Genomic DNA, 26175 nt, shown 5'->3' with positions numbered 1-26175 from the left:
AACTTTTAAAAATCCCTAAATTCTATCTGTACGGCGTCTTAATGTTTTCCTCCTTCCCATGAAATGTTACTCCCTGCAGGTCGTGAGCGGCTGTCGGGGATCTTGGGGGTGAGCGCTGAACAGGCCAGCCGGTTCCAGAGCAGCTTCCTCCAGACTTACAGAGACGTCCAGGCCTTCGTCCAGAGAACCATCCAGCAGAGCCACAAACAAGGTCCACTCACACTCAGGTTCCCGTTGGGTTTCCCAGAAGGTTAACGAGCTTTTAACAGCTTCGGATTTTATTTTAGATTACAAGACCATTCAAAGTGCTTTACAGAGACATTAAATAAAAGAAAGAAAATAAAAAGCATGATTTAAATTTTAAACAAAAAAGAAATAAATAAGAACAATAGATAAAATCAGGAGTTAAAATGTGATTAAGTTTGGAAACTCAAGCTTCAGATTTGGAGCTTTATTCAGCTGGAAATAGGTGTGTCTTCAGCCTGGACTTAAACACACTGAGTGTTTCAGCTGATCTGAGGCTTTCTGGGAGTTTGTTCCAGACATGTGGAGCATAGAAGCTGAATGCAGCTCCTCCATGTCTGGTTCTGACTCTGGGAACTGATAGAAGACCGGATTCAGATGAGCTGAGGGGTCTGGAAGGTTCATACTGGGCCAGACTTTAAGACGAATGATCGTACTCAAAGTCGTCGTCCACGTCGTCAAAATCTGATAAATATCCTGCATTGTTGCACAAAACTAGCAGCAGCAAACTCCGTGTGAAGTTAGCCGAGTGAATGAGCTGTGCTGCAGCGGCGATGACGTCATCCAAGTAGACGCGTGTGTCGAAAGCTTCCTTAAGCCCCCCGATAACAGCAACACGGCAGCTCTGAGCTAACATTCATTCATTGGTCTTAAAGTATTGGTGAAATAAAGACAGATAAAGCCTTATTTAGAGGCTGTATTGTCTCTGCTGTGTTCTCTCCCGTTATATGTAAATGCACTTTATTTATTCAGCCCTTTACAGACAATCCTTACGATGTACCAAAGTGCTTTACAGCAGGTAATAAATAAAGAGAAGAATAAGTATAAACAATAAAATAACAGTGAAAGCAATAAAATACAACAAAATCGAATAAGATAAAAGTGTCATCATACTACTGGGTATTAATATTAATATTATGGATATACGCGGATCTCCAGTGATCTAAATAAGGACGCCGACTTTCACCAAACTGTTATCGGTGAGTAGATGAACGTATTTTATGCCAGAAATTAGGTCCAGGTTTAAAAAAAAAAAGGAACTTCCCCTTTAAGGTCAGAGAAAAAGTTAAATTGAGAAAAACAGCAGTTAATTACAAGTATAACAAAGCAAAGTGTGAGTCTGGTTCCAGATCTGCTCTTTTGGCTTTTCCTGCAAACTTTGAGTTTCTTCCACACTAACGCCCACGTCTCTGTGAATCTGCGTTCGGCTGAAGATGAAGAAGATGTGCCTGCACTGGCAGAAATAAGACAAACTACCACGGGTCAATACTTGTGGGGGTTGGGGGGGGAGGCAGGACGTGCAGGACGTGAAGGGTCTGATGGCTCAGACGGGACCCTTTATTTATATCCGGACTGAAGTGCCAACGCAGCACACCTGAGACTTGGCCACGCTCACACAGAAGAGTGTCCGGTCTGCACTTTAACCCACGTTGCACACGAGCCGGGCAGCGGGATCACGTCAGAATGCACCAAAACACACCGTTTGACTTCAGATCTCAGTCGATAGCCGTCAATCTGAACTCGTATTTCAGCTTTGTGTCGCCAATGACAACGCATTGAAATGAATCAGCAGCAGATGCGTCACGGTGTTCGCTCGGCACGCTTTCTGAGGCCTGGAAAACCAGCATTAGTCTCATCAAGTGTCGGACAAACGACCTTGTTTTGTTGCAGACGTCGTTATGTCAGAGCAGTGGATGTTTTTCACTCGTCTCCTTCCTCCGGAGGCGGCTTCCTACTCGAAGCGTTGTCATAAAATGCTGCGAGCAGATCACAGAGGTCTCCTTTTTTAAAATTTTTTTTTATTGATGTTTTTTTCAGAGAGATGCAAAAAACTGTTACATTATTACAGTTACATGGTAAGAATAGAAAACAATGTATTCTTTTTCAGTATCTGACCAGTCTTTTTTTTTCTTTACAAACAAACAACTCAACTCAACTTTATTTATAAAGCCCTTTAAAACGGCCGTGGCTGAAACAAAGTGCTGTACATGAGTAAGAACACGAAATATAAGGCATAAAATATAAGAACAATCTAAAAACAATAATAAACAATAACAGAAACAGAGTTTCATCTCCATCTCCTCTGAGCCTCCGTTTAGCCCTCGGTACCTCCAGGAGCAGCTGATCAGCTGACCTGAGGCACCGGGCAGGAGCATAAGGATGGAGCAGCTCAGAGAGGTAAGAGTCCGTTTAAAGATTTAAAAACAAATAAAAGAATCTTAAAATGGACTCTAAAATGCACAGGCAGCCATTGGAGGGAGGCTAAAATGGGAGTAATGTGTTCCAGTTAGGAGGCGAGCGGCAGCATTTTGGACCAACTGGAGACGTGCGAGGGAGGACTGGCTGACTCCAAGATAAAGAGCGTTGCTGTAATCCAGCCGAGATGCAGATTAAAACAGAATAAAAACAGATAAATAAAACAAAAAAACAAAACTACAGTCCAGCAACAACATACACATGAAGCCAGACTTACAACACAAAACCTAGATCAACAAAACAAAAACACAAAAACACAACACCCTAGGAAGCCTACATAGCATACATACCCTGTACCTGAAAAAATAAATAAATAATATATATATATATATATATATATATATATATGCAGAGGTAGGTAGTGTCATCCTTCCATATCCAGCAGTTGGTCTGGAATGGGCCCCATACTTCATTAAATAGATCTTCCCTCCCAGCCACTCTATAGGTGACACGCTCATAGCTTGCCATTGAGCTTAGAACCTCTATCCACTCCTTAAAAGTGGACAAGATGGGAGATTTCCAGTGGCGTAAAGTTATCCTGCACCCTGGTATCATAGCTAAACGACACCGTGATTTTCGGCGTTTTGACATTTGAATATTATTTGGAAGCCGTCCCAAAAGCCACAACGAAGGGTTTTTGGTCAAGTGCGTACCAAACATCTCATTCAAGAAGAAAATTATTGCATTCCACATGTCACTAGTTTTGTCACACTCATATGACATGTGCACCAGAGTTCCCACCTTTCTATTACATCTCCAACATATATCACTATTTCTAAGTTTCAGTCTTGCCAATTTGGAGGGAGTCCAGTACCCAGGCTCCGCCCTCGCAGTGACGCAACACCTTCGGCTCTGCTACACTACCTCAGGCAAATTGCTTGTTCAGGTTGATTCGAGTTCCCCCTGGCAGGGGAACTCCACCCACTTTGTCGGGAAGCAATCAACTTTGAGCAGCGCCAACGGCCCAGGGTAGAGGCGTGTTCAAGGTAGTGACGTGGTTGAACTGCCACTCAACCCATGGATTGTACACGGAAGCGCTTCATTCAATATCAACATGGAGCAGCGTCAAGCTTTTGACACTGCTGTAGATGCTGTAATGAAAGTGTTCGACGGGAGAGTCTCGTTAAAAATCGAGCAAAGAACAGCCCTTGAATCGTTTCTTGACAGGAAAGACGTTTTCGCCTTGCTCCCTACTGGCTTTGGTAAGAGTTTAATCTACCAGTTAGCCCCGCTGGTAGCTAAATCATACTTCAGAGGAAAGAGTGGTGTGATTGGCTTAAGCTTAGGCACAGCCTTTTCTGGCCACAACCAGTAGCAACCCGAGGGAGGCGGGTTGACCAGGCCATTTCGAATCGTATTCGTTATTGTCTTGGTCAGACCAGAATCTCGAAGAGATTTGAAAGTCGATGTTAATCAGGCTAGGAGTCCAGTAGGATCTATTTAATATCTGTGATTGTGTTTCACGTGAGTAACAGTACCGTGATGCACATAGATTTTTACCAATCATTTTCTGGAATCTCCTGAGCCAGGTGCCTAGCCCAACATAGTTTTAAACCATCCAGTTTTGGCACTTGTGTACTTCTGTTGAATTCATAGAATTTTGATGCTCCTCTGTTTTTATCTCCTTTTTTATGTGAAATTTCCTGAATTTCAGTTACAGAGGTCTCCTAACTCTGAGGGCCGGACGGAAGAAGCTCTTTGAGGAACAAATCGCACAACAGAAATAAAGCCGATGGATAAAACGCTCTTCTGTAATCTGAGCTCGCTGGGAAAGTGTTGCAGTGCTGAGCCCCTGATAGTTGGTATCTGAAACGGGGCGAAAAGAGGGACAAAAACTGGAATATTTTGAAGGGTTTACATATTTTAAAATGAGATAAAACCACCATTCTGGGTAAAACCCCCCCACAACCATCACAGACGCCGGCTTTGAACCTTTCTCTGATAACAGCCTGGATGCTCTTTCTCGTCAGTGTTTCCCAGAAGCAGCTGAAACGTGGACTCGTGTCCACTGTCTTTCTGTCCATCTGAGGTGAGCCGGTGTCCGGAGAACTGGGCCGTGTTCCTGCTCAGAGCTGATATCTGGCTCCCTCCTCGTCTGATGCAGCCTCAGGTTACATATCTGGGTGCAGAGGTGGACCGTGTGGAGTTAAAATGGTTCTCTGAGCTCCTCCTGAGCCCGTGTGGCTGCATCGATCGTGGTGGCGTGACGGTTTCTCATGCAGTGCACTTTAAGGGCTTGAAGGTCATCCAGCAGCGGATGGACACACCGAGATTTCCCCAGACGCCCTGAACCTTTTCACAATATTCTTTTTTTTTTTAAAGATATGTTTATTGATTTCACATATAAAAATTACAATTAACATTGAAAGCTTCAATTTTCTTTTTTTTCTTTTAAACGAACCCTTTCAATCCCCCCAACCTGCCCTGCCCTCCTCACTACATACAATAAAACGTGTATGTAACAATTTGGTTAAATAAGCTACATTCAGAGATGCATATACACATTTCCTTTACACTACCAATCAACATACAATCAAGAGGGGGAAAAAAACAAACATATAGACATCCTCTAACTGGGCACATATGAGACAGCAGCACCAAAAATAAAAACAAAAACAAAAACAGTAGAAATAGTAGGGTCAGATTATGCTCTATCAATGCTTAAGGATCTTCAAGTGTTTTTAAGTTATGTATGTATTCTAGTGCCGAGTTCCCGGTTAACTCAAATTTCTCAGGATCCCCTCTTATATTGTATTTAATTTTTTCGAGACTAAGAAACATCATGAGGTCTTTAAGCCATGTGGATGTTGTAGGGGCACGTGGTGATTTCCAGCCCATTAGGATTCTTCTCCTCGCAAGTAGGGATGTAAAAGCAATAATGTTCTTTGCCCATTTTGTGAACTTCTCATGATTTTATCCCAAAGACAGCAATTTCTGCACTTGGTGGCAATGTAAAATTGAGAAATTTGGACATATGGTGGAAAACATTAGTCCAATAATCATGGAGACAAGGACAAGACCAAAACATGTGTGTCATGTTAGCTGGAGATAAATTGCATCTATTACATGTATCTCTAATATTGGGATATATCTTGGCTAGTTTAGAGTTGGTGAAGTGGATGCGGTGAATCACTTTCTTTTCGCAATATTCTGCTCCATATTTCCACGAATCTCAGACAGATTTTGGCACAAAATGGCGAGCTGTGAGGCGACAGCTGCTTTTACTCCCCCCCTTCAGAACAATGGACCTCATGCAAGAACATTTTCGTATTTTTATTCTAAATTTCTCTTTCTTTTTTCGTACGAACACGCCACGTCAGATTCAACAAACGCGCTTAACTTCAGAAAAAGTGTGTAAACGACCTGCGTAAATGATGAATGCCACCCGTGCGTGCACGAGGATAGTAGATTTGCATACTCCACGCCCTAAATTATACCATATTAGGAGCTGTGCTTCCTCTCTCCTGTGCCAGGAAGTGTTGAGTCATGAAAACGGCATCAAGGCGCAAAAAAGAACCACTTTACGGGCTCTGAGATTAAAGTTCTGCTTTCAGAGATCCAAAAAGGAAAATCTGTCAAGCAATTAGGAGTGCTGTTAATTCAGTGTCACCTGTTCGTAATGTCACCGAAATAAAGAAGAAATGGTTTGATATGAAAATGGCTTAAAAAGGCGCTCGATGACTGCAACTAAAGCCGTGCGATCAGTTGTTGCCTCATCATGATGGCACTTTGATGGGGTGGTCTATGGGGGGGGTCTTCTGGCACCACACCTTCTGGTCTGCCTGGGCTGGTTCAGGTAGTAGGAGACCCTCGTTCATGGCAATATTGTGCAAAACGCAGCATGCCAGATTTTCCTGGGCTATAGAAAAGTTTGCCCCCCCCCCCCCGCTGTATCGAGACACACCCACCTGGCCTTCAGCTCAGTGCGCTCCACAACAGCACGGGTGCTTTGATGCGTATATGTGTGTGTTGCTGGGTGGAATTGGGTTTGAATGTCGTGTTTCTCTCTGGAGTTGTGGCTCGAGAAAGCTGCATATTTGCAGCAGCACAGTCCTTGGCATTCAAGGTAAACACAAGAAACTTGTGCTAAAGGGAAAAAAAGTGGACCAGACTCAGTGAATAATTCCCTATACTCCCTATATAGACCAGTGAGCAGTGCTGACCAACATATCATTGGGGTCATCAGGTGGGAACCTTCTTTCATCAGTGTTTTGTCTAGTTGGGCCCACGACGCCTAAATCGCGATGTCAGCCATTCATCTGTCTCCGCAGGATAGCTACACGGTCTCGGAACACACGCTCTCTTCCAAGAGCCTGACGCTCTAAGGCATCCAAAAGTAGCAAGTCAGCCGCTGGTTACGCTTCCCATTAACTTTGTTATATACAGAGTTAAATTAACCTTCAATTAGTGCATAATTTAAGTTAAACAGAATAATGTCAGCATAATTATGAGGTACAATGTATATATTTACTTATGATTGCTTCAAAGTAATCAAATATACAATCCGTTAGTCAAGCTAACTTGATTCGATTAGCAGCGGACTATTTTACGAAACTCCTACGATAGGTCTGGATCACTCTGTAAATTCTGTTTGTACCTGAAAGAAGACGTAAAATACGAAAAGATTGGTGAATGCGCAAATTCTCTTAAATCACTGATACGGACGATTTAAGAACAAATCTGTGCGTACGAACGGTTCTTGCATGAGGCCCATTGTTTTTTTATATCGAAAACAGCCTGAAATCCAAAGATCTCGACCTTCGCAGCTTCGTGTCGCTGCATCAGATGTGGGAAAAACCCTCCGTTTCCATTAGACCGGAGGCCGTACCTGTTTATACACTGAAACGCTGCCGGTGTGATGCGTCACTGACACAATGCACATGGCACGTCGCTGTCATCGGGCCCCTAAACAAAGATCACATTCCTGGTGAAAAGGTCACATGCGTGGGTCACAGGTCAGCTCACAAAGACTGGAGGGTTTGTGTTGGTTGCTCTCGTTTCTTATGCGTTGTGTGCGTGATGGAGGGTCATTCGGGTTTCGTGCCCCGGCTGGCTTAGCTCATAGTAAGGGCTACTGGAGGGATTTAGCTGTAAAGCCCGCTCTATTGTGCAGATGGTGGAATGTACTGGCATACGTGTATCATGAAGTAGGCATTCTTGTGTTGTCATCCTTTGTGTGTTTTTGGGATTCCACGAGTGTATCTCTCTTTGCTTTTCCATGTGAGCTCTTTGGACACCGGGGTTGATGGATGTTGTTGTATTCATCGCACACGTGTGTGGATGATAGTCCCCCATAAGGCTGGGAAGCACTCGCGTCCACAGTTGAATAAAACACCAAACGATCCTAAAGTCCTTTTAAGTCTTTAGGGTTTTGTGACTGAGAGTTTCTCTTTGTTTTGGACCAGAATTCTCTTTATTTACACATCAAGTACATGTTTTAAAGGGATAGTTTGCCTCTTTTGACATGAAGCTGTATGACATCCCATATTAGCAATAAAATTTATGAACATTTTCTTACCCCCTGCTGCGTCCTGTGAGCCGAGTTCCAGCCTCGTTTTGGTGTTGATGAAAGTAGTCCGGCTAGTTGGCTGGGGCTTAAAAAATAAAGCGTTTTGCTTCTCAAAACAATATGTGTTCAAAAGAGTAATACATTTGCATCACAAAGTCGTTCTCCAGAAAAAAGTCAGACCTCACAATCACTTGGCCCTATTTTCTCTCTTTATTTGATCCCATTCAGGTTATTTGTCTGATGCTTCAGAGGAAACAGAGCCCTGTGAGCGTGTCCTGATAAGATACCAGCTTAAAGGGATAGTTTGGGTTTTTTAAAGGGGAACTCCGGTATATTTGAAGCGCAATCCCATTGCTAGAGGTTGTCAAATACTGACAAATCGACGCTCCCTGTGCGGCGATTGCGCTGTTTGCGCAGCCTGTCACTTACCGGTTGTCGGTATGTTCGCGCATGTGAAAGCCCAAAAGAGTCGATGGACGATACTCCCATAAAGCAATTATCTTCTCTAGAAAAACTGCGTTCAAGTATTTAAAACATTACAACAATACATGCCCAGTAATACATGCCCAGTAATATTGTTGTAATGTTTTAAATACTTGAACGCAGTTTTTTTCTAGAGAAGATAATTGTTTTGCATATGGGATTATCATCCATTGACTCTTTTGGGCTTTCACATGCGCGAGCCTACAACCAGCCGGTGAGTTACATGCTGTTTATAAAGTTGTTTTGTAACGTCCCCATGCCAGTAATGTGAGAACCATGCATATGGTTTTGATGGTAAGGCTTGTGACTTTATTGTCGGATGGTTTATAAAGTGGTGTGACGTTTCTGCAGTGTGCAAGTTGTTGTTTTACGTGGAAGGTTTATTATTTGCCCCTTCGCCACCACGTATTTGGCTAGCATGACAGGCTGCGCAAACAGTGCAATCTCCGCACAGGGAGCGCCGATTTGCACCAGTCTGTGTCCTACTGTCAGTATTTGACAACCTCTAGCAATGGGATTGCGCTTCAAATGCCCCAGAGTTCCCCTTTAAGCTGGGATCGTGACATATTTATGTGTTTTTTTTGTGTGTGTGTGTGTGTTCTGCTTTTCCGTCCTTTGAGTTTCTAATCTTTTTGTGGTTTAATCGTTCAGTCTTTTTGGTTCTATGTTCTTGCTTTGCTTACATTATCCGTGGTTTCAGGTCTGGTTTTCCACACATCCACTTCCTCAGGACATTTTCCTCTCGGTTTATCTCAGTCCTTGTCTTACTATCATCACCTGGACTCTTTATTCTCCCCACTCCTTTGCTCAGGCTTTTCTGTTCTCATGTTTCCTTTATTTAGCATCTTATTTCTGGAGTTTACTTATTGTTTAGTGCGTTTCAACAAGCACTTCTGCGCTGCTGCTTCCTTCCACATTTGGGTTGCCTCTGAACCACTCCCCCTGGACCCTGTGACGGTTTATGAGTAGTTGGTATCAGCTGTTGGAGGAGCCGAGCTAACAGCTACTGAGAGCAGGGACAAAACAGTAGCAACTTCTCGCCATCTAAACCAACTCGAACCTCAAATGGCGGTTCAGCGAACGCCACATGCGCCCGACCATCACTCTTTTACCGAACTATTCCTTTAAGTTAGATCGACATGCTGTTTATCGTACAGTGCATGCAGATATTGTGCTAAGAGTAGTTGTTTTTGTGTAGGTTATGTGTTATCTATCATGGGCCGTCGGAGGAACATCCCCAACATCGACTCCCCAGACTGGAGCGTCCGCATGCAGGCTGAGAGGCAGGCCGTCAACTTTGTTGTCCAGGGTAGGTTTCTTATGAATATGTTCAGGCGTAAACACAAATGAACCATTTCTGCAAACAAAATATCAAACTTCAACAGTTTTTAATTAAGTTATTATGAACAGAATGAATAAAAATTCAGGAAATATACTCGGGACTGTGATCTGAAAGCTTTGAAACATTTCTTGTGTTCCGGTAATATTTGCAACTCTTTCACTGCTGTATGCTCAACCCCTTTAAAGTTAGCGGGTCTGCTAATCTCCAGATGTTTCTTCATGGAGTTTAGGCCAAAACTTGTTGCTGGTCTGTTTGGAAAGGTCCACTTTCTCAGTTGATAACACGTTTTGTTCTAAAATGACTTGGCGATCTCTGGCTCGAGCACAGCATGATATAACCTCCACCGTGTTTCACAGTTGGTGGGATGAACAGACGCTCTGCATTCCTAAAAAGCTCTGCTTTGGCTCTCTTTGTACACAGAATAGTCCTTCAGACAGACTGTGGCTAGAATATGAGCATTTTTGTACCTTTTTATATCAGGAGCAGTGTCCTCAGTGTGCAGCCTTTGTTACCACCAGCCGAGAACATTGTGAAGCTCTTTAGAAATGATCTTTAGTGTTTTTACTCTCACAGCCCTCACCAACCCTCTCAGACTTTTCACTGTGAAAGAATAGTTAAAACAGGGTTTTTAATAGCTTTGGTGATGGCTTGTTGCATAAAGAGTCCCTTCATTTGTTAAAGGTGTTGTTGGGAAAGACCCCAAACCTCCACAGGGTCCTGGAGGTGCTCACAGGGTGTGTGATTGGAGGTAAAAATGTATATAATCAGAGGCTCTGTGAGACTAGATAACTGAGAAACGCTTTAAAGAAGCTCTTTGTAAGCTGAAAAGGTGCGGATCATTTACCATAATTATCCAGTTAATCCATCCTTAAGAGGTTGGCTCAGATCACATGAGCACATATGCATTTCAGGAGTGTCAGCAGGTCTGACTCGGGCTGCAGTGTTCAGCTTGTGTCATTATGAATGAGCAGAGTCTCCATGATTTTCTTTTTTTTATGATTTTTTTTGGGGCTTTTATGCCTTTAATGGACAGGATAGTTGAAGAAAGACAGGAAGCAGGGGGTAGAGAGAGGGGGAATGACATGCAGCAAAGGGCTGTCCGGTGCGGGACTCGAACAGGGGCCAGCTGCAGTGAGGACTGTAGCCTCTACATGGGGCGCCTGCTCAACCCACTACGCCACCGACCCACCCCGCAATTTTCTTTTTTCATGATAACTTTTTAGCGAAAACATTTTAGTTTTTGTTCTTTTCCACGTTACAGTTTTCACGATCATCCATTCATTGACCCAGTTTTTTTTTACCTGCAGGGTTTTAATGCTCTCCCACTCGATTTTATCGTCTAAAAGAAGCGTGTTTTTTATCTGTAAGTGCAGGTTCTGCCGCTGATCTCTGTAAGATGGCCATGATCAGAATCTTCAGCCTGGTCTCTTCCTCCAGCTCTCTGTCTGCCAGGTACAAACATCAAACATGACACAACAGTCCCAAACTGCAGGTATCATGTAGACAGCTTGACTCTAATGTTATTTTGCCATTAAGGAGCCTATGTTACAAACCTTACATTCACTTTTTACACTCTAAATCTACCCAGACGAGATGCGGCCTCGCTTTATTTATGCAGACGAGCTGATTTGAGTCAGAACACATAAGCGGCGCTCGTTGGTTTGACAGCCAACTCGATTTGTTGTGATGATTTGGACCCCCGATGATTTCTGCTGCCAAACATTCAGCTCGAGTAAACACACTTCGAAGCACGAGCCAGAACATGCAAGAATTAGACGCATATGTGAGGAGAGCAGCGTGCAAAGTAAACACGACTGAGCTGAAGCGTTCGCCGTGGCTCGATGATGGAGCTGAAACAATCGGTGGCTTCTAACAGCAGTGGGAAGCTTCGGTGTGAACCTGAGTGTCTGTGTCGCCGCAGGCTCCTCGCCCAGCTTCATGATGAGCTTCTTTATGAGGTGGAGGACTCGCAGGTTGAACAGTTTGCAGGTAAATGAACAAAGGCACACAAACACATTGCACATGCTGTTATTTTTGCTTTGAAGCTGCCAGGCTTTCTTGTAATCTTTTAAAGTTCAGCGGTATTTCACCAGGCTTCTCAAGGTCTTTTCTAGTTACAGTCCATTTTCAGAGGAAAAAAGTGTTAACTCTGAATCATTCAAACATTAAAAAAAAAAAAGGCTCCTAACTCGAGGAATTAACCAGTTTTGTGTCTACACACCATAAAGAAACAATTTAAATGGTATCGTTTTCACCGGCAGTCTGTCACAAAGATTAAAAAAAATCCCAAAAAGTGTCAAAGATAACAGTTTGAGAGACATAAAATAGTATTTTTTTGCAGCAACAAGCTGATCTCCAAACAGCTATTAGTTGAAAACTTGGCAACGGTGGAAATTTGAGGCCTAAAAGAACTATCTGCAGCAGATGAACAGGATCTGAAAGTGATGTCCTTAAGAAAGAGGAAAACATCCAGCAAAGACCTGACACAGGAGCTGAGAGATGCATCTGAACCTTCAGCTGATCCATCTGCTGTTGGCCCAAGCCTCATCAGAAATGGGCTCCATGGAAGGGTGGCTGTCAAGAAGCCGTTCTTAAGGAAGGGAAACAGGGAGAAAAGGCTGAGCTGTGCCAAAGGACACAAGAAGTGGGCTGAAAATCAGTGGCAGCAGGTCTGATGGAGGGATGAATCCTCCCCAGAGCCCGGAGCTCAACATTACTGAAGCAGTGTGGGGTCATGTTGGCAGAGAACGGAACAAAAGGCAGCCCACATCCAAAGAAGAGCTTTGGGATGTCCTTCAAGAAGCCTGGAGAACTATTCCTGAAGACTCCTTAAAGACAGGACAGAAAGCTCGTCTGAGAGGGTTCAGGCTGTGCTGGAGGATAAAGGAGCTCAGACCGAATATTCACTTTAAAGCTGCTCAGAACTGAACTAACTCTGTTTCTGCCTTTTATTGTGTTTTTATATTCATGTTTGCACATGTTTCAATGAATCCTGCACATGTTTACCAGGTGTTTTTTTTTGGCAAAATATAAAGAAATGTGCGATGGCTTAAGCCACTGTGATGTAATACTTTCAGATTGCACGAGCTCACCTGTTTTGGTTAAATTATGGATGCTTTACAAAGGCTGCAGCATACAGTTTACCACTGAGGTATGTTCAATTCAATTCAGTTTTATTTATATAGCGCCAAATACAACAAATGTCATCCCAAGGCACTTAAATAATAAAGTCCAATTCAAACTCAATTCATTGTAATCATAATTATTTTCAAAGTAATCCAATTCATTCATATAGAGCCAATTCAAAAACATTTTCCTCGCTAAGGAAACCAACAGATTGCACCGAAACTTGTCTTCAGTCCAATCTCCCGTCCTGAGCGTGCCTGAGGCGACTGTGGAGAGGAACGACTCCCTTTGAACAGGAAGAAACCTCTGGCAGAACCAGACTCAGGAAGGGTGGCCATCCGCCTCCACCAGCTGGGGTTTGAGAAGACAGAAAAGAGGGAAAAACCCACTGTAACACCATTCAAAGGATATCTGTTGGAACAGGGAAACACCAGTTAATGACCACAATAATGTCACATATACATAATATCATTTGAGAAATTAAACGGGGGAAAAAGAGAGTAAAGTGAGGAAAGGTGTGACAGATGAGACCCCCCAGCAGGCTGGGCCTATAGCAGCTTAACTATGGGATGTTTCAGGATCACCTGAGCCATCCCTAACTATAAGCTTTATCAGAAAGGAAAGTTTTAAGCCTGGTCTTAAAGGTGGAAAGGGTGTCTGCTTCCCGGACATTTACTGGCAGCTGGTTCCACAAGAGTGGGGCCTGATAACTGAAGGCTCTGCCTCCCAAACTGGCAGCTGGTTCCACAGAGGGGCCTGATAACTGAAGGCTCTGCCTCCCAAACTGGCAGCTGGTTCCACAGAGAGAGGCCTGATAACTGAAGACTCTGCCTCCCAAACTGGCAGCTGGTTCCACAGGAGAGGGGCCTGATAACTGAAGGCTCCGCCTCCCAAACTGGCAGCTGGTTCCACAGGAGAGGGGCCTGATAACTGAAGGCTCCGCCTCCCAAACTGGCAGCTGGTTCCACAGGAGAGGGGCCTGATAACTGAAGTCTCTGCCTCCCAAACTGGCAGCTGGTTCCACAGAGAGGGGCCTGATAACTGAAGGCTCTGCCTCCCAAACTGGCAGCTGGTTCCACAGAGAGGGGCCTGATAACTGAAGGCTCTGCCTCCCAAACTGGCAGCTGGTTCCACAGAGAGGGGCCTGATAACTGAAGGCTCTGCCTCCCAAACTGGGCAGCTGGTTCCACAGAGAGGGGCCTGATAACTGAAGGCTCTGCCTCCCAAACTGGCAGCTGGTTCCACAGGAGAGGGGCCTGATAACTGAAGGCTCTGCCTCCCAATCTGGCAGCTGGTTCCACAGAGTGGTGCCTGATAACTGAAGGCTCTGCCTCCCAAACTGGCAGCTGGTTCCACAGGAGAGGGGCCTGATAACTGAAGGCTCTGCCTCCCAAACTGGCAGCTGGTTCCACAGGAGAGGGGCCTGATAACTGAAGGCTCTGCCTCCCAAACTGGCATCTGGTTCCACAGAGAGGGGCCTGATAACTGAAGTCTCTGCCTCCCAAACTGGCAGCTGGTTCCACAGAGAGGGGCCTGATAACTGAAGGCCCTGCCTCCCAAACTGGCAGCTGGTTCCACAGAGAGGGGCCTGATAACTGAAGGCTCTGCCTCCCAAACTGGCAGCTGGTTCCACAGAGAGAGGCCTGATAACTGAAGGCTCTGCCTCCCAAACTGGCAGCTGGTTCCACAGAGAGAGGCCTGATAACTGAAGGCTCTGCCTCCCAAACTGGCAGCTGGTTCCACAGAGAGAGGCCTGATAACTAAAGGCTCTGCCTCCCAAACTGGCAGCTGGTTCCACAGAGAGGGGCCTGATAACTGAAGGCTCCGCCTCCCAAACTGGCAGCTGGTTCCACAGCGGGGCCTGATAACTGAAGGCTCCGCCTCCCAAACTGGCAGCTGGTTCCACAGAGAGGGGCCTGATAACTGAAGGCTCCGCCTCCCAAACTGGCAGCTGGTTCCACAGAGAGGGGCCTGATAACTGAAGGCTCCGCCTCCCAAACTGGCAGCTGGTTCCACAACGGGGCCTGATAACTGAAGGCTCCGCCTCCCAAACTGGCAGCTGGTTCCACAGAGAGAGGCCTGATAACTGAAGGCTCTGCCTCCCAAACTGGCAGCTGCTTCCACAGTGAGGGGCCTGATAACTGAAGGCTCCGCCTCCCAAACTGGCAGCTGGTTCCACAGAGAGGGGCCTGATAACTGAAGGCTCTGCCTCCCAAACTGGCAGCTGGTTCCACAGAGAGGGGCCTGATAACTGAAGGCTCCGCCTCCCAAACTGGCAGCTGGTTCCACAGCGGGGCCTGATAACTGAAGGCTCCGCCTCCCAAACTGGCAGCTGGTCCCACAGAGAGGGGCCTGATAACTGAAGTCTCTGCCTCTCATTCTGCTTTTAGAAACTCTGGGAACCTCAAGTAAACCTGCAGTCTGAGAGCAAAGTGCTCTGTTGGGAAAATATCTAACTGTGAGATCTTTAAGATATGATGGAGCTCGGTCATTAAGAGCTTTATGTGTCTTTTATATATCTTAATTATATTCTGAGTTTAACATGTTCCTGTCTCCATGTGTCTGCATGTGTTTGCATGTGTCTGCATGTGTTTGCATGTGTCTGCGTGCAGCTCTGGTGAGAAGCACCATGGAGTCCCTCCAGCACATCGACCATCTTGGAGTTCATCTTAAAGTGAGTGAAGCGCTTTGATTGTTCTCGTTTGTTGAACATAAGAACATTTCTTCACGGGTTCGCGCAGAAAAGAGTGAGCGGTGGTTTCTGTGCGTCACACGTCCACAAAGACGCCTTCTTTTTTCTTCTTCTGCGTGTTTCCCAGGTCCCCCTGAAGGTGGCAGTCTCCAGTGGCAAGTCCTGGGGATCCATGTCTGAGCTCAACACCCCCCTTTTGTCTCCTCCTTCTTGAGATTCGTCCTCCTCCGCCGGCACCTCCACCCCCACGCCTTTCCATCAAATCAAACCCACCTTTTTTTTTTTGTGCCACCGTCATCATTTTTCCTCTTCCTCTCGGTGTGCTCTAAACCTTCTGAGCTCTCGTTTAATTTCAGATAGTCTCTGCTCCCTCCCCCCTTCCTCTCTCCACTTTGTCCTGCATCCACATCACTATGGAAACCAGGCAGCTGCAGCTCCTCGCTCCATCCGTATCCTCGGGCAACGGCAGGAGCCAGAGACTGGATTGTACCAGTTCTTTTTTTTTTTTTTTCCCATCTCTCCATCCTGTAAAAAAAAAAAAGAGATTCCTCGTCCTCCTCCTCGTCTGTTTTCACTCCCTCGTTAGGAGAAAAGAAGCGTTTTCTCTGCTTTGTTGCTGAGGTGAAGTTCCGTGTTTTAGAGGGCTGGCTATTCATTGGTTTACACGATTTTCTGTTGCTATGTTCGCATACTAAGTTTAGTACCAACAACATCCACGTTTCTGTTGTTTTTATGCCTCCTTAATGCTGAATAAAGCTCCTGCATCTGCTGACCTTTCTCACCTGTTTCCACTTAAGCACACCTGGCCTTCTCGAGCTAATTAGCATGCTGCGTTTTAGCATCGGCGGAGCCGATGACTTAACGAGAGGCGCGCAAACGAGACGGCAGAGTAATCCCAGAGACTCTTAATGGTTGATTAACGATGAGAGACATCGGCGTTTACAGGCGCCGCGGTGAAGCCTCGGTGCTTTCTTTTCCTAATAAACTTCACCTTTCATTGACTCAAAGCAGGTGATCTCATCCGGTTCATCCTTTATGTGCTCGCTCACCCTTTTATATTGTTAGTGTGTCTCACACACACATTCCACAGATGCTCGTACGCAGCCTTCAGAAACACACATTCACCGACTTTCAGGCACGCTGACCGAGCTTCCTCCTGATTGGCGGCCTCAGCAAGGCTCCCTTTGCCCCTTTTATGTTGCCCTGTCATTAAAACGCCTTAAACCCACAAAGCTAAATCTTCCGTATGTTTTTTTTTTTAACGCCTTACACGTGAATATACTTCAGAACTCTTGTCTTTACTCTGACTCCAGAACTCTTAGGTCCTCTTAGAAACTGCTCTGATAAGGTAGATCGTACCTTTAAATGTTCCCTCTGTGGCGACAGCAGCTTTAAAACACAACCAAAGACATTTTAGTTCTTCTTTGCCTTAAACTGCATTTACCAATTTGAGTATTTTGAACACTTTTAAGCGTTTTTATTGTTTAATTCTTACTTTGAGAGGAAGTTTTTTCGCGTTAGACGTTACTTTGTGTCGTCTTTTTTTGCTTTTTAATCCAGTTTTCTCATTTGAGTTGCGTCCTGCGCGGCCCTTTGGTCAACTGTTTTAAATGTGCTTTATGGATCAAACTGATTTTAATTTGATGAAGGCAGAATCTGCATCTGCCTCGAGGCATTTTTAAACAAACCCCAGTTATGAATCCGAAGCGTCATTTCGTGTCGGCTGCTAATTGTTTGAGCCGTCGCTTGTTAAAGCAGCATGCGGATTAACGAGCAAAAACTTCCCTCTTTTATTTGTCGTTGCATTCCTGTAGTTCCCTTTCAGTCTCAGCTGAATGGGCCTCGAGCTTTTCCACTCTCCGTTTGTCGATTTCAGAGGAGCTTTTCTCACCAGAGCGGCTCGGAGCCAGAGCCAGACGGACAGTATTATGGAAATCTGCCCCTTAATTCTTTCATTGTTTGGTGGTTGAAGAGTGCAAGGCCTCTCCTCCTCTGCAAGGTGGGAGGGGAATTGAAGTGGGCACTCGTGGACTGGCTGGAGGTAAAACGTATAAAACTGTTCTTAAATGATTGGATGATTGGCTGCTTCATGCTCGGCTTGAACATCGTTTAACTTCAGCAGCGAAATCACAGGAGAAACAGTTCATGTCTCAAATTCTGCTGATTTTAATGCAGAAAAAAACATTTTATGCAGGTAAATATCTTTTAGATGAGACATGCAAGGTCACAAGTGTGTTTTTTCATACTGCGATGTATTCAATTTAGTGTCCAGCAGGAGCCGTGGTCTGAAAGTACCTCTGAAGACTCGGTTGTCAAGGGCAACCGCATGAGCAACTCATCGCTGCCTTGGGATGTGTAAGTAGACCCTGCGATTCCTGACTTTTGTTCCTTGAATTTCTTTCAGGATCAATAAACTATCTATCTATCTATCTATCTATCTATCTATCTATCTATCTATCTATCTATCTATCTATCTATCTATCTATCTATCTATCTATCTATCTATCTATCTATCTATCTATCTATCTATCTATCTATCTATCTCTTCAAATCTAACATTTGCCTCGGGTTATTCCCGTTAATTTTCTCTCCCATCTGAAAATAGAAACGCACTCAGAGCCGCAGCATGTAAAAGCTTAATGCATCGTCTTTTTAATTGATACAATATATATATACATCCTTGTTTTCAGTCATCTCAATGCAAGAAATCCCATCTTTACATCTGTACAGGGTTCCAGTTGTCAGTAAAAAAAAAAAAAAGGGTTAATAAGCCACAATAATAATAATAATAATAATAATAATAATAGTAATCCTGGTGTGATTATACAGCTGAAAGGGAACTGAAAGCTAATTGACCCCAGGAAATAAAACGGCTTTTCACTGCGGTCTCACTGTGGATGGGGGGGGGCAGACTGGTTGCACCAGCTGTGTTATCATCGCTCTACATGTGGATGATACACCTCAGAGCTCCCGTCTGCCACATTCAAACCTGCTCTCTACACTTTCATTTGATCTTTGATAACCTCTCTGACATAGTGGACCCCAGGCACTATTTACTTCACTGCTCTACATCCCATGATCAGGGTCTCTTCTATGAATTTCCTGTAACCTCTAAGATAGAAGTAGCAGTTTTAATCCCATCCCCCTAAAGTCCAGCGTCTATCCATCAATTCCTCTTTCCACTCCTCTATCGCGGCCTACTGGCCGACCAGCCTGCCTCCCCACAGTGTGGCTGTGTATCAGTCCCCCCGCTGTGCTTTGTGCGGCTTGGTTTCCTGGCAACGGACAACAGCCATGACAGGGCTTCGGGGGCAAAGAGCGCCGTTGCACCGCAGCGGCTTTAGCTGTTGCTCGATAGCTCAGTCCTCAGCCGCAGATGTTCACGGCCGAGGCTGGTGTGTGCTGCAAGCTAACAGAGCCGCCGCTGCCGCGGTGCCACGACCGTCTTATCGAGCGTTCGAGCGAGCAGGAAGGGACGAGAAGGACTGCGTCTGAAAGTGTCTGCTGTCGCTCAGTGTTGGACTGCTGGAGAATCTCTTTTTTGTTTTTTTTAAATCAATTAAAAATATATTTTCATATCTTGTAAATCCACAGTTGTAGTTACAAAAGGAGTAAAAAGGACCCCCCCAATGGTGCTATTTACAGTAAAATATACTTTACAACTTTTACAATCACTGGCTCGAAGATTCGGAGAATCTCTGTTGATTGATCACTCTCGGTCGTACTGACAAGAAGTTGTGGAGTTGGAATTTGAGTGCGCGTCTGAGCGAGCTAACTAGAAGTCCTCGAATTAAAACCTCGGTTTAGAGATTTAGGCCCCGTTTACACGATAGGAAGACGCAGATATTGATGACGACGTCTATGCGCTACACCGAAGCTTGTAGAGCGTTAATCCAACATGGCAGCGGACACAACGTTACCGTTCGATGCAGCCTTAGAAAGTGTTTTAAGTAAGTTTTAAAATAAGTTTACTTTTATTTAACTTTTTTTTTTCTTCTTCCTCGTCGAATTTCTGTCGTCATCTGGTATAAGTGATACAATTGGCTATGAATCGCGCGCAAAGCAGCATGGGAAGAACCTGACGTCATTTGATAGACATTCGTAGCGCCCAATAAACGGCTCTAGGCATTCGTAAACCACGCCTCAAATACGAGAAAATGCACACCTAGTTCCCAGACCACCATCTCATCGAGATGTGGACGCGTCAGCCAGGCTACCAAAACCCCGTTTTTATCACAGAAAACGATTATTTCTAAAACCTCCGGCCAAAGTGGAGATTTCTGATAACGCCGGTTATGTGTTGCCGTGTCAACTGGGACAAACGGCGTTTTAGGCACATTATGCGCCAGAAAATGCTTAACGTCATGCGAGCGCCTTATGTTTACAATTTGTTTGGCTACTGATCAGGATTATCATTTTTGATGTTAAAGTTCTACTAATTTTTACGAAAAAAGTTGCCCTCACCCTGTACTATTTGGCTGAGGAGGGTAGACTTCATAAAACGGCAAATGCATTCGGTCTGTCTAGATCGGCTGTTTCAATAATAATCAGAAAGGTTTCTAGAGCGATTACTGTCCACTTGGGTCCGAAATGTGTTTTTTGTTGGTGTTGATTCTGAGGATTTTGATTCCTTTCCCTACACTGCCGCCAATAGGTTTGGCATAGTTATTATGGCGCTTGACGGCGTATTTATGCGGGTTGATGTAAATGACAAGTTTTTTGAAAACGATGTTGTGTGCACGATGTTATTATTGAAAACGGGGGGGGGTTGGGGGATATTCGTTTCTCTAAATACCCGGCTATGTGTAAATGTGGCCTTAAACCGCTGCAGCAGAGAGCATTTTCAGAGCGTCGTCTTCTCCTGCCCGCTCGAACCGCTCAACCTTTAGCGCCATTTCCCGTACAAATATACTTTGACTCAAAAAAAAAAAAACATCTTTGACACCTCCGTTTAAAGAAAAGTAGAAAAAGAAAACAGAAACATTTTACAGACTCCCCCCCCCCTCCTCCTCCAGGCTTCGTGTTACAATGCAGATGCTCCTACGGCATCGCAGCCACTAATTGGTGCAGTATAAGGGATATAATATCAATGCAGCATCTCATGTTTTTTTTAATAAAATCCTTATAGGTATTGTGTTATTGCTTGATTAGATGGCACATGAGCAGGATTCTTCCAAACAATAACGAGCGATTCTGGGATTGTGTTCAGCTCAGACTGGGATTAAAAATGCAGCAAGTTACTGTCACCTTTGGCAAAAATGTTCCCACCTCTAAAAGTAGCCTGTATATATGCTGATGATACACACAGAAGAAAGAAAGAAAGAAAGAATGACATCACCCATCATCTTCGTAAGAAATGTACAAATGAAAATAAAACTACCAGTACTGTACAGTAATAGCAAAACAAGACGCAGTTGTGCTACAAGTGCTTCATGTGTTCTTGGCACCTGTGGCCTCAGTCCAGAGTGAGTCCTTTCGGCATTTGCCACGACGGAGCAAAAAATCCTCACCAGAGGTAGACAGAGAGGGGGAGTCCGTGCTGGGGAGCTCTGTCGCTGCAGGCCTCCTCCACCCCACTCACCCCCTCTTTAACTGCCAATGTGGCACATTCCTCCCTCGCCCTCCTCGTTAGGTGGGACGTTCCAGGCGACAAAACAGTTTTCTGGGGCAAAAAAAAATGGGTTCAGACCAGCAAAAACTGACGGGCTGCGGTAAAAATAAAACATCACAGACGCAGGCTATTTACACAAAAAAATGTCCCAACATCTAATGGAGTGGTTTAGTCACTGAATGAAAGAACCGGTAGCTGCTCTTAACCTTTTTTTTTTTTTTTTTTCACTGTTCTTCTCCTTCGTGAAAGCAAAAAGCAACCAGGGAAGGTTTAAAACCAAATGTTGGCAGTTTTACATTCATGCCTGTGAGGGTTTCGACCCCAACCGCCGTCAGAGCAACACAGCAAACCCACAGGGTCTGTACATTTGTGCAATTTGAACAACAGGCTCCTTTACCTTGTTGATAAACTGAAGGATAATTAATCAGGATTCGTGCTGATATTTCTGCTATTTGATTTTTTTTTACACTGGAAAAAATGCCCCTCCAAAAATAAGTAAGAAAAACAAATAAAAGACGTTTTTGCTTGAAATAAGCAAAAAAAAATCTGCCAATGGAACTAGTGAAAATCTGCTTGTCAAGATTTCTTGAAATAAAATGTGATATTTAGGACTTTTGAGTTAAAAGTGATCTTGAAATTAGCTTAAAAACCTCTTCAAATGGGAAAAAAAAGCTTGTTTCATGTGAAATATGACTCAAAACAATTTGTTTTCAAGACTTTTTCACTTAACAAGATATTCCAGATGTATTGTATTAAAACAAGTCCCTATGCCTTGCTGAAATGATACTTCTTAGGCAATTGTGTCTTATATTAAGTGTAATGAGATACTCAATGAGACAAATATACTTGGTAAGATTTAGATTTTTTCCAGTGTACAACAGGCAGAGCTTAACGTTGCCTCTAAATTTGAAGTGTTCGCTCCCGTACCCTCAGCTTGTGCCTCTGGTGAAGATTGTTTTAGTGGTTTCATAGCATAAGCCTCAGCCGTTAGAGAGACACACTTCCCGTTCAAAAAACACCGAAAAAAAACCAAACAAAAAGCTTCCGTGTTGTTCGTCTGCACATCATTTGAGGGGAATGGTGTGAAAGTAAATGTACACTCTGGTAGATGCATACAGTTTACTACATTCTGACATTAAGTGTGCGAGACCAGTCGGCCTTAAACAGAGGTGAGTCTTCACAGGGCATGGCATTCACATGAAGCAGTTAAACAGACATTGCTCAGTGCACAAAACCGTCCTTAAACTCTAGCTCAAAGCCATGCAGTCCTCAAGACATTTGATACTTTAGTGCATGAAGCCTCGGCAAAGGCATTCTGATTCGTAATATGTACCACTATGGATGGTAATTTGGCTAAAAGCGAGATAAAGATAATAAAAAAAAAACAACTTTATCCTCCGACGAGCCCGACAAAGAGCAGTCTGAAGGGCCTGAGCACACGAGCAGAGATGGCTGATGTAAGATGAGGGGCGACGGTGACCTTACGGCCTGACTCTGACTGTGACAGGCCGCCTCAGGACGCCTCAGAGCACGGCTGACCTGAGCCGCCCTCCACACGTTGGCCCCAACGAAGAAAACATCTGAACTCGCTACTGTTTGACACCTTTAACTTGTGTTAAATGTAGAATTTCATTCAGAAGTCATTTTAAAAGATTAAAAGCAGTTCAGTTGGGAGTGTTTCGTTTTACATGCCATGAAAAACAGCATTAAGAGGCCGTATCACTCTGTGGGTATTAGATAAGTACATCCCGAGGTTGATAATCGTGGGGCAAGTGTCATATAACATTAGCTGCAAAGGCAGGCGGGTATGCATCGTATACTTTTACTTGTTATGAGCTTAGAATACGTCCTTTTGTGCCTTCGAGTCCTTCTGACGAGCTGGTCTAACTGAAGAATATTTCATGATTCCAGTGTTTCCAGTGATGGATAAAGCTGCTTTTAGATTTCCAGAATCGAGCCCAGATAACGTTTGGCTGCCTCGAGCAGATTTTTTAGATTTTTTTCAGCACGTTTGTGGTTGTTTTGTTTTATTGTATTTCACACGCTTGTCTCGATCAGAGCATTAACATAATTTAAAAAAAAAGAATCACGTAAAAACTATGATAAAAACCTACACATTTTTTGTTATTTCCAGCTCTTTTTCCGCGCCGACTTTCTCCCCTTTGAGTTATATTTGCCTTCGAAGACACATTTCATGCAAAATGGTACATAGATTTCTTCTTTTTGTTCTTTTTTTTTCCCCCCAAAGAAACACACACGTCTTTTATATGTTAATCATAAAAAGAAGCTTATTTTTCTTCATATATAGATAGTATATATAGTACATATATGTCATTAATGTTTTTTTCTATGCTTTTCCAGGGCAGGCACCGTACACAGACTGGGTACAGAGGCATGCCACACTTGCATTGCTTTTTGCATTCTACAGTTGGTTGGCTGGCAGGCGTAATGTCATCCAGGCAGCGCTGCAGTTGGTGAGTTCATTCTGCATCCGAACCAACTCTCATCGCACGCACACACACATGCACTCATACACACAGTTTCTCTTCCAAAGTCCAAGCCTCCTGCATCCCACCCTTGCACACATGACCGTGCATCATTTGCAGCCTGTCACCAGCCCCACCCCTGCCTAGATGACATCAGAATAGGGGGGCGGGGTCTAGGACTGGTCCAACGAGCTTCAAATGGAGTAATTAAAGCAGTGCAGCAAGGCTCCGGGGCACATGCAGGGATGGGGGGGGGGGGTGAATGGGAGCTCAGACGGGAGAGGTCGGTGGAGGGGGGGGTGCAGGGTGTGTGGTCTAGCCCAGGGTTGCAGACAGATTCGTGGATGGGAAGGAGAGTTTAAAGGGGGAAAGGAAACCAAGGCATGGATGGTCAGTGCTAGCTCTGTGACAATTACATTTGTCTTCTTTATTTATTTTTTCCTTTTTTTAAACTTTATGTGCTTTTTTTTAGTCTTTTTTATTTTTATTTATAAATGTTTAATGACACAACTTAGGCTCAGAGTATGGCTGAATCTACTGCTGGTTGTTCGGTGGGAGCACGGAGATGGAGGGAGAAACTTGGACATTCGCTACATGAGTTTTCAGCTGTATGCACACTATAAACACATGGGGGAGCAGGAATACTCGCGCCAATAGAGGGCCTCAAATAGTTATTTGCTGTTTGTGCTCAGTCGTGTACTGCAGGTCTGCAAGTATTGCTAGTAGTCATGTCTTTCCCAGGTTGTTCCCCAATAACCCGGATCAGGTGTGTGAAGGGGAGACTGCAGCTACGTAAGTCGTTGTCGTGGGTTTTTGACGGTAGAATTTGCATATTTAAATGTGGCCTTTTTTTTTTCTTTAAAGTTACAAAAAATTACAAATTATCAGTTGAACTGTGAACATAATGAAAAACGTCCAGAATTGATCTCGATTCAATCAGTAAACAGTTTGTAGAAAGTAGTCGTGGTTAAGTTCGATAATACTCGACTCTCGGAGAGAAAGGTTCATAAACTTTAGAGGCTTGGTTTAGCCTCATCGAATGCACAAACATAAACACACACACACGGCTACGTACTCTCACCTGTCACACACACACACACAAGCTCCGACATGCAGCTATAGCACCCCCCTGTCATCTCAGCCAATCAGAGACCCTCTCCACAGCTCCCGTGAGGACAAAAAACAGAGAAATGAAATAAAGTGGGGGGAAAAGAGGAGGAGATTGAACAATCACTCAGTCGAGTGTGTGAGGAAGATGCACAGTGCTGATTCGTGTCCACTCAGGGCGCAGGATAGATGCCCATCCTGCTCATCCTCCCTCCCCGCCGCGCGGGGGGGGGGGGGGGCGTCAGCAACGCGCCCTCGCTGTGCTTCAATATGGTGTCTTGAGAGAACGGCGAACAGCCAAATGGCTCGCGTGTGCGACACACACTGTGTAACAGTACAAGACTGTTTATAAAAGTCTGAGAGTGTGTATCAAAAGCACACCCAGCCCCCCCCCCACATATCCACTGACCCTTCCGGCTCTCAGCAGGGTGCAAGCGCCGCATGGCGCTCTCCTGCGTCAAAACCCGCCCGCCGAATTCTGCCGTGGGACAATTTAGGGAGAAATCTGGGAGGGAAGGGAGGGTCTGAGGAGTTGGGGGAGGGGTAAGAAGGGGAGTTTGTGGAGTAGTGATAAAGGGGAAGTGTTGATCTGAGTCACGTGATCTCGAGGCCTTCGGGGTTTGGGGGGGGTTTTCTCATCCAGTGGAAAGGGGAAGGGTTAAGATACAAAAAAATAGCTTAATAAAATAGAGGAAAATGAACAAACTCTCATTTAAAATGTAAAAGTATAATACAAAAACAACGGCAACAAAGGCGTAATCGTAATAAAAATGTTAGTGACTTTAAGATGAAACAGAAGTGTTACTGAAACATATCTCTAGTGACACGAAATAAATAAACGCCGTCGGAGGAGAGGACGCAGCCGGGCTTCTCAGGTGAAGAAGGAGGGTTATTGCTCTCTCTGTCCCTCTCTTCCTCCATCTCCCTTTCTTCCCGTCACCTCTCACTCCTCACGGAGCTGCAGGCGGTAGCTGCTGTGGCGGATCTGGAAGAAGAGCCTCTCCAGGGCCGAGCGGCTCATCCCGGGTAGCCTGTAGTCCTCGCTCTGGCCCGATCTACGGAAGCCCAGTGACTCGTACAGCTTGTGGGCGGCCAGCTTGACGGCCGTTGTGCCGAGGACCACGGCGGCGTAGTTGTTGCGCACGGCGAACTCCAGAACGCGGCGACCCAGCGCCTTCGCGATGCCTTTACCTCTGTAGCGAGAGTCCACCGACATGCGCCGCAGCTCCACGGTGTTGTCGTCCTCGTGGCCCTGCGCTGCCACGATGCCCACCACCCGTCCGTCAAGCAGCGCCACCCAGAAACAAGAGCCTGGCGGGA

At 44.8% G+C, this 26175-nt stretch overlaps 2 protein-coding genes across 3 annotated transcripts in view; one reads left to right on the top strand and one right to left on the bottom strand.

Moving 5' to 3' along the window:
- poln (polymerase (DNA directed) nu) overlaps positions 1–16332 on the top strand; it is a 68847-nt gene extending 52515 nt beyond the window's left edge. Inside the window, exons 18-23 of the mRNA XM_075451864.1 lie at positions 80–211; positions 9690–9800; positions 11207–11285; positions 11755–11822; positions 15572–15633; positions 15779–16332. Coding sequence (XP_075307979.1) covers positions 80–211; positions 9690–9800; positions 11207–11285; positions 11755–11822; positions 15572–15633; positions 15779–15865 — 539 coding nt within the window. The 3' untranslated portion in view covers positions 15866–16332. The remainder of the gene's footprint in view (positions 1–79; positions 212–9689; positions 9801–11206; positions 11286–11754; positions 11823–15571; positions 15634–15778) is intronic.
- A 1948-nt stretch (positions 16333–18280) lies between these two features.
- The window catches only part of nat8l (N-acetyltransferase 8-like), a 28393-nt gene continuing 20498 nt past the window's right edge, over positions 18281–26175 (bottom strand). For both annotated transcript variants that reach the window (XM_075451332.1, XM_075451331.1), the window contains one exon: positions 18281–26166. In XM_075451332.1, the coding sequence (XP_075307447.1) occupies positions 25799–26166 (368 nt within the window). In that variant the 3' untranslated portion in view covers positions 18281–25798. The remainder of the gene's footprint in view (positions 26167–26175) is intronic.

The sequence above is a fragment of the Odontesthes bonariensis genome, chromosome 19 (assembly GCF_027942865.1).
Source record: "Odontesthes bonariensis isolate fOdoBon6 chromosome 19, fOdoBon6.hap1, whole genome shotgun sequence".
In the NCBI taxonomy this organism is placed as follows: domain Eukaryota; kingdom Metazoa; phylum Chordata; class Actinopteri; order Atheriniformes; family Atherinopsidae; genus Odontesthes; species Odontesthes bonariensis.
Note: the sequence above shows the minus strand (reverse complement) of the source record. Positions and strands in the feature narration are given on the sequence as shown.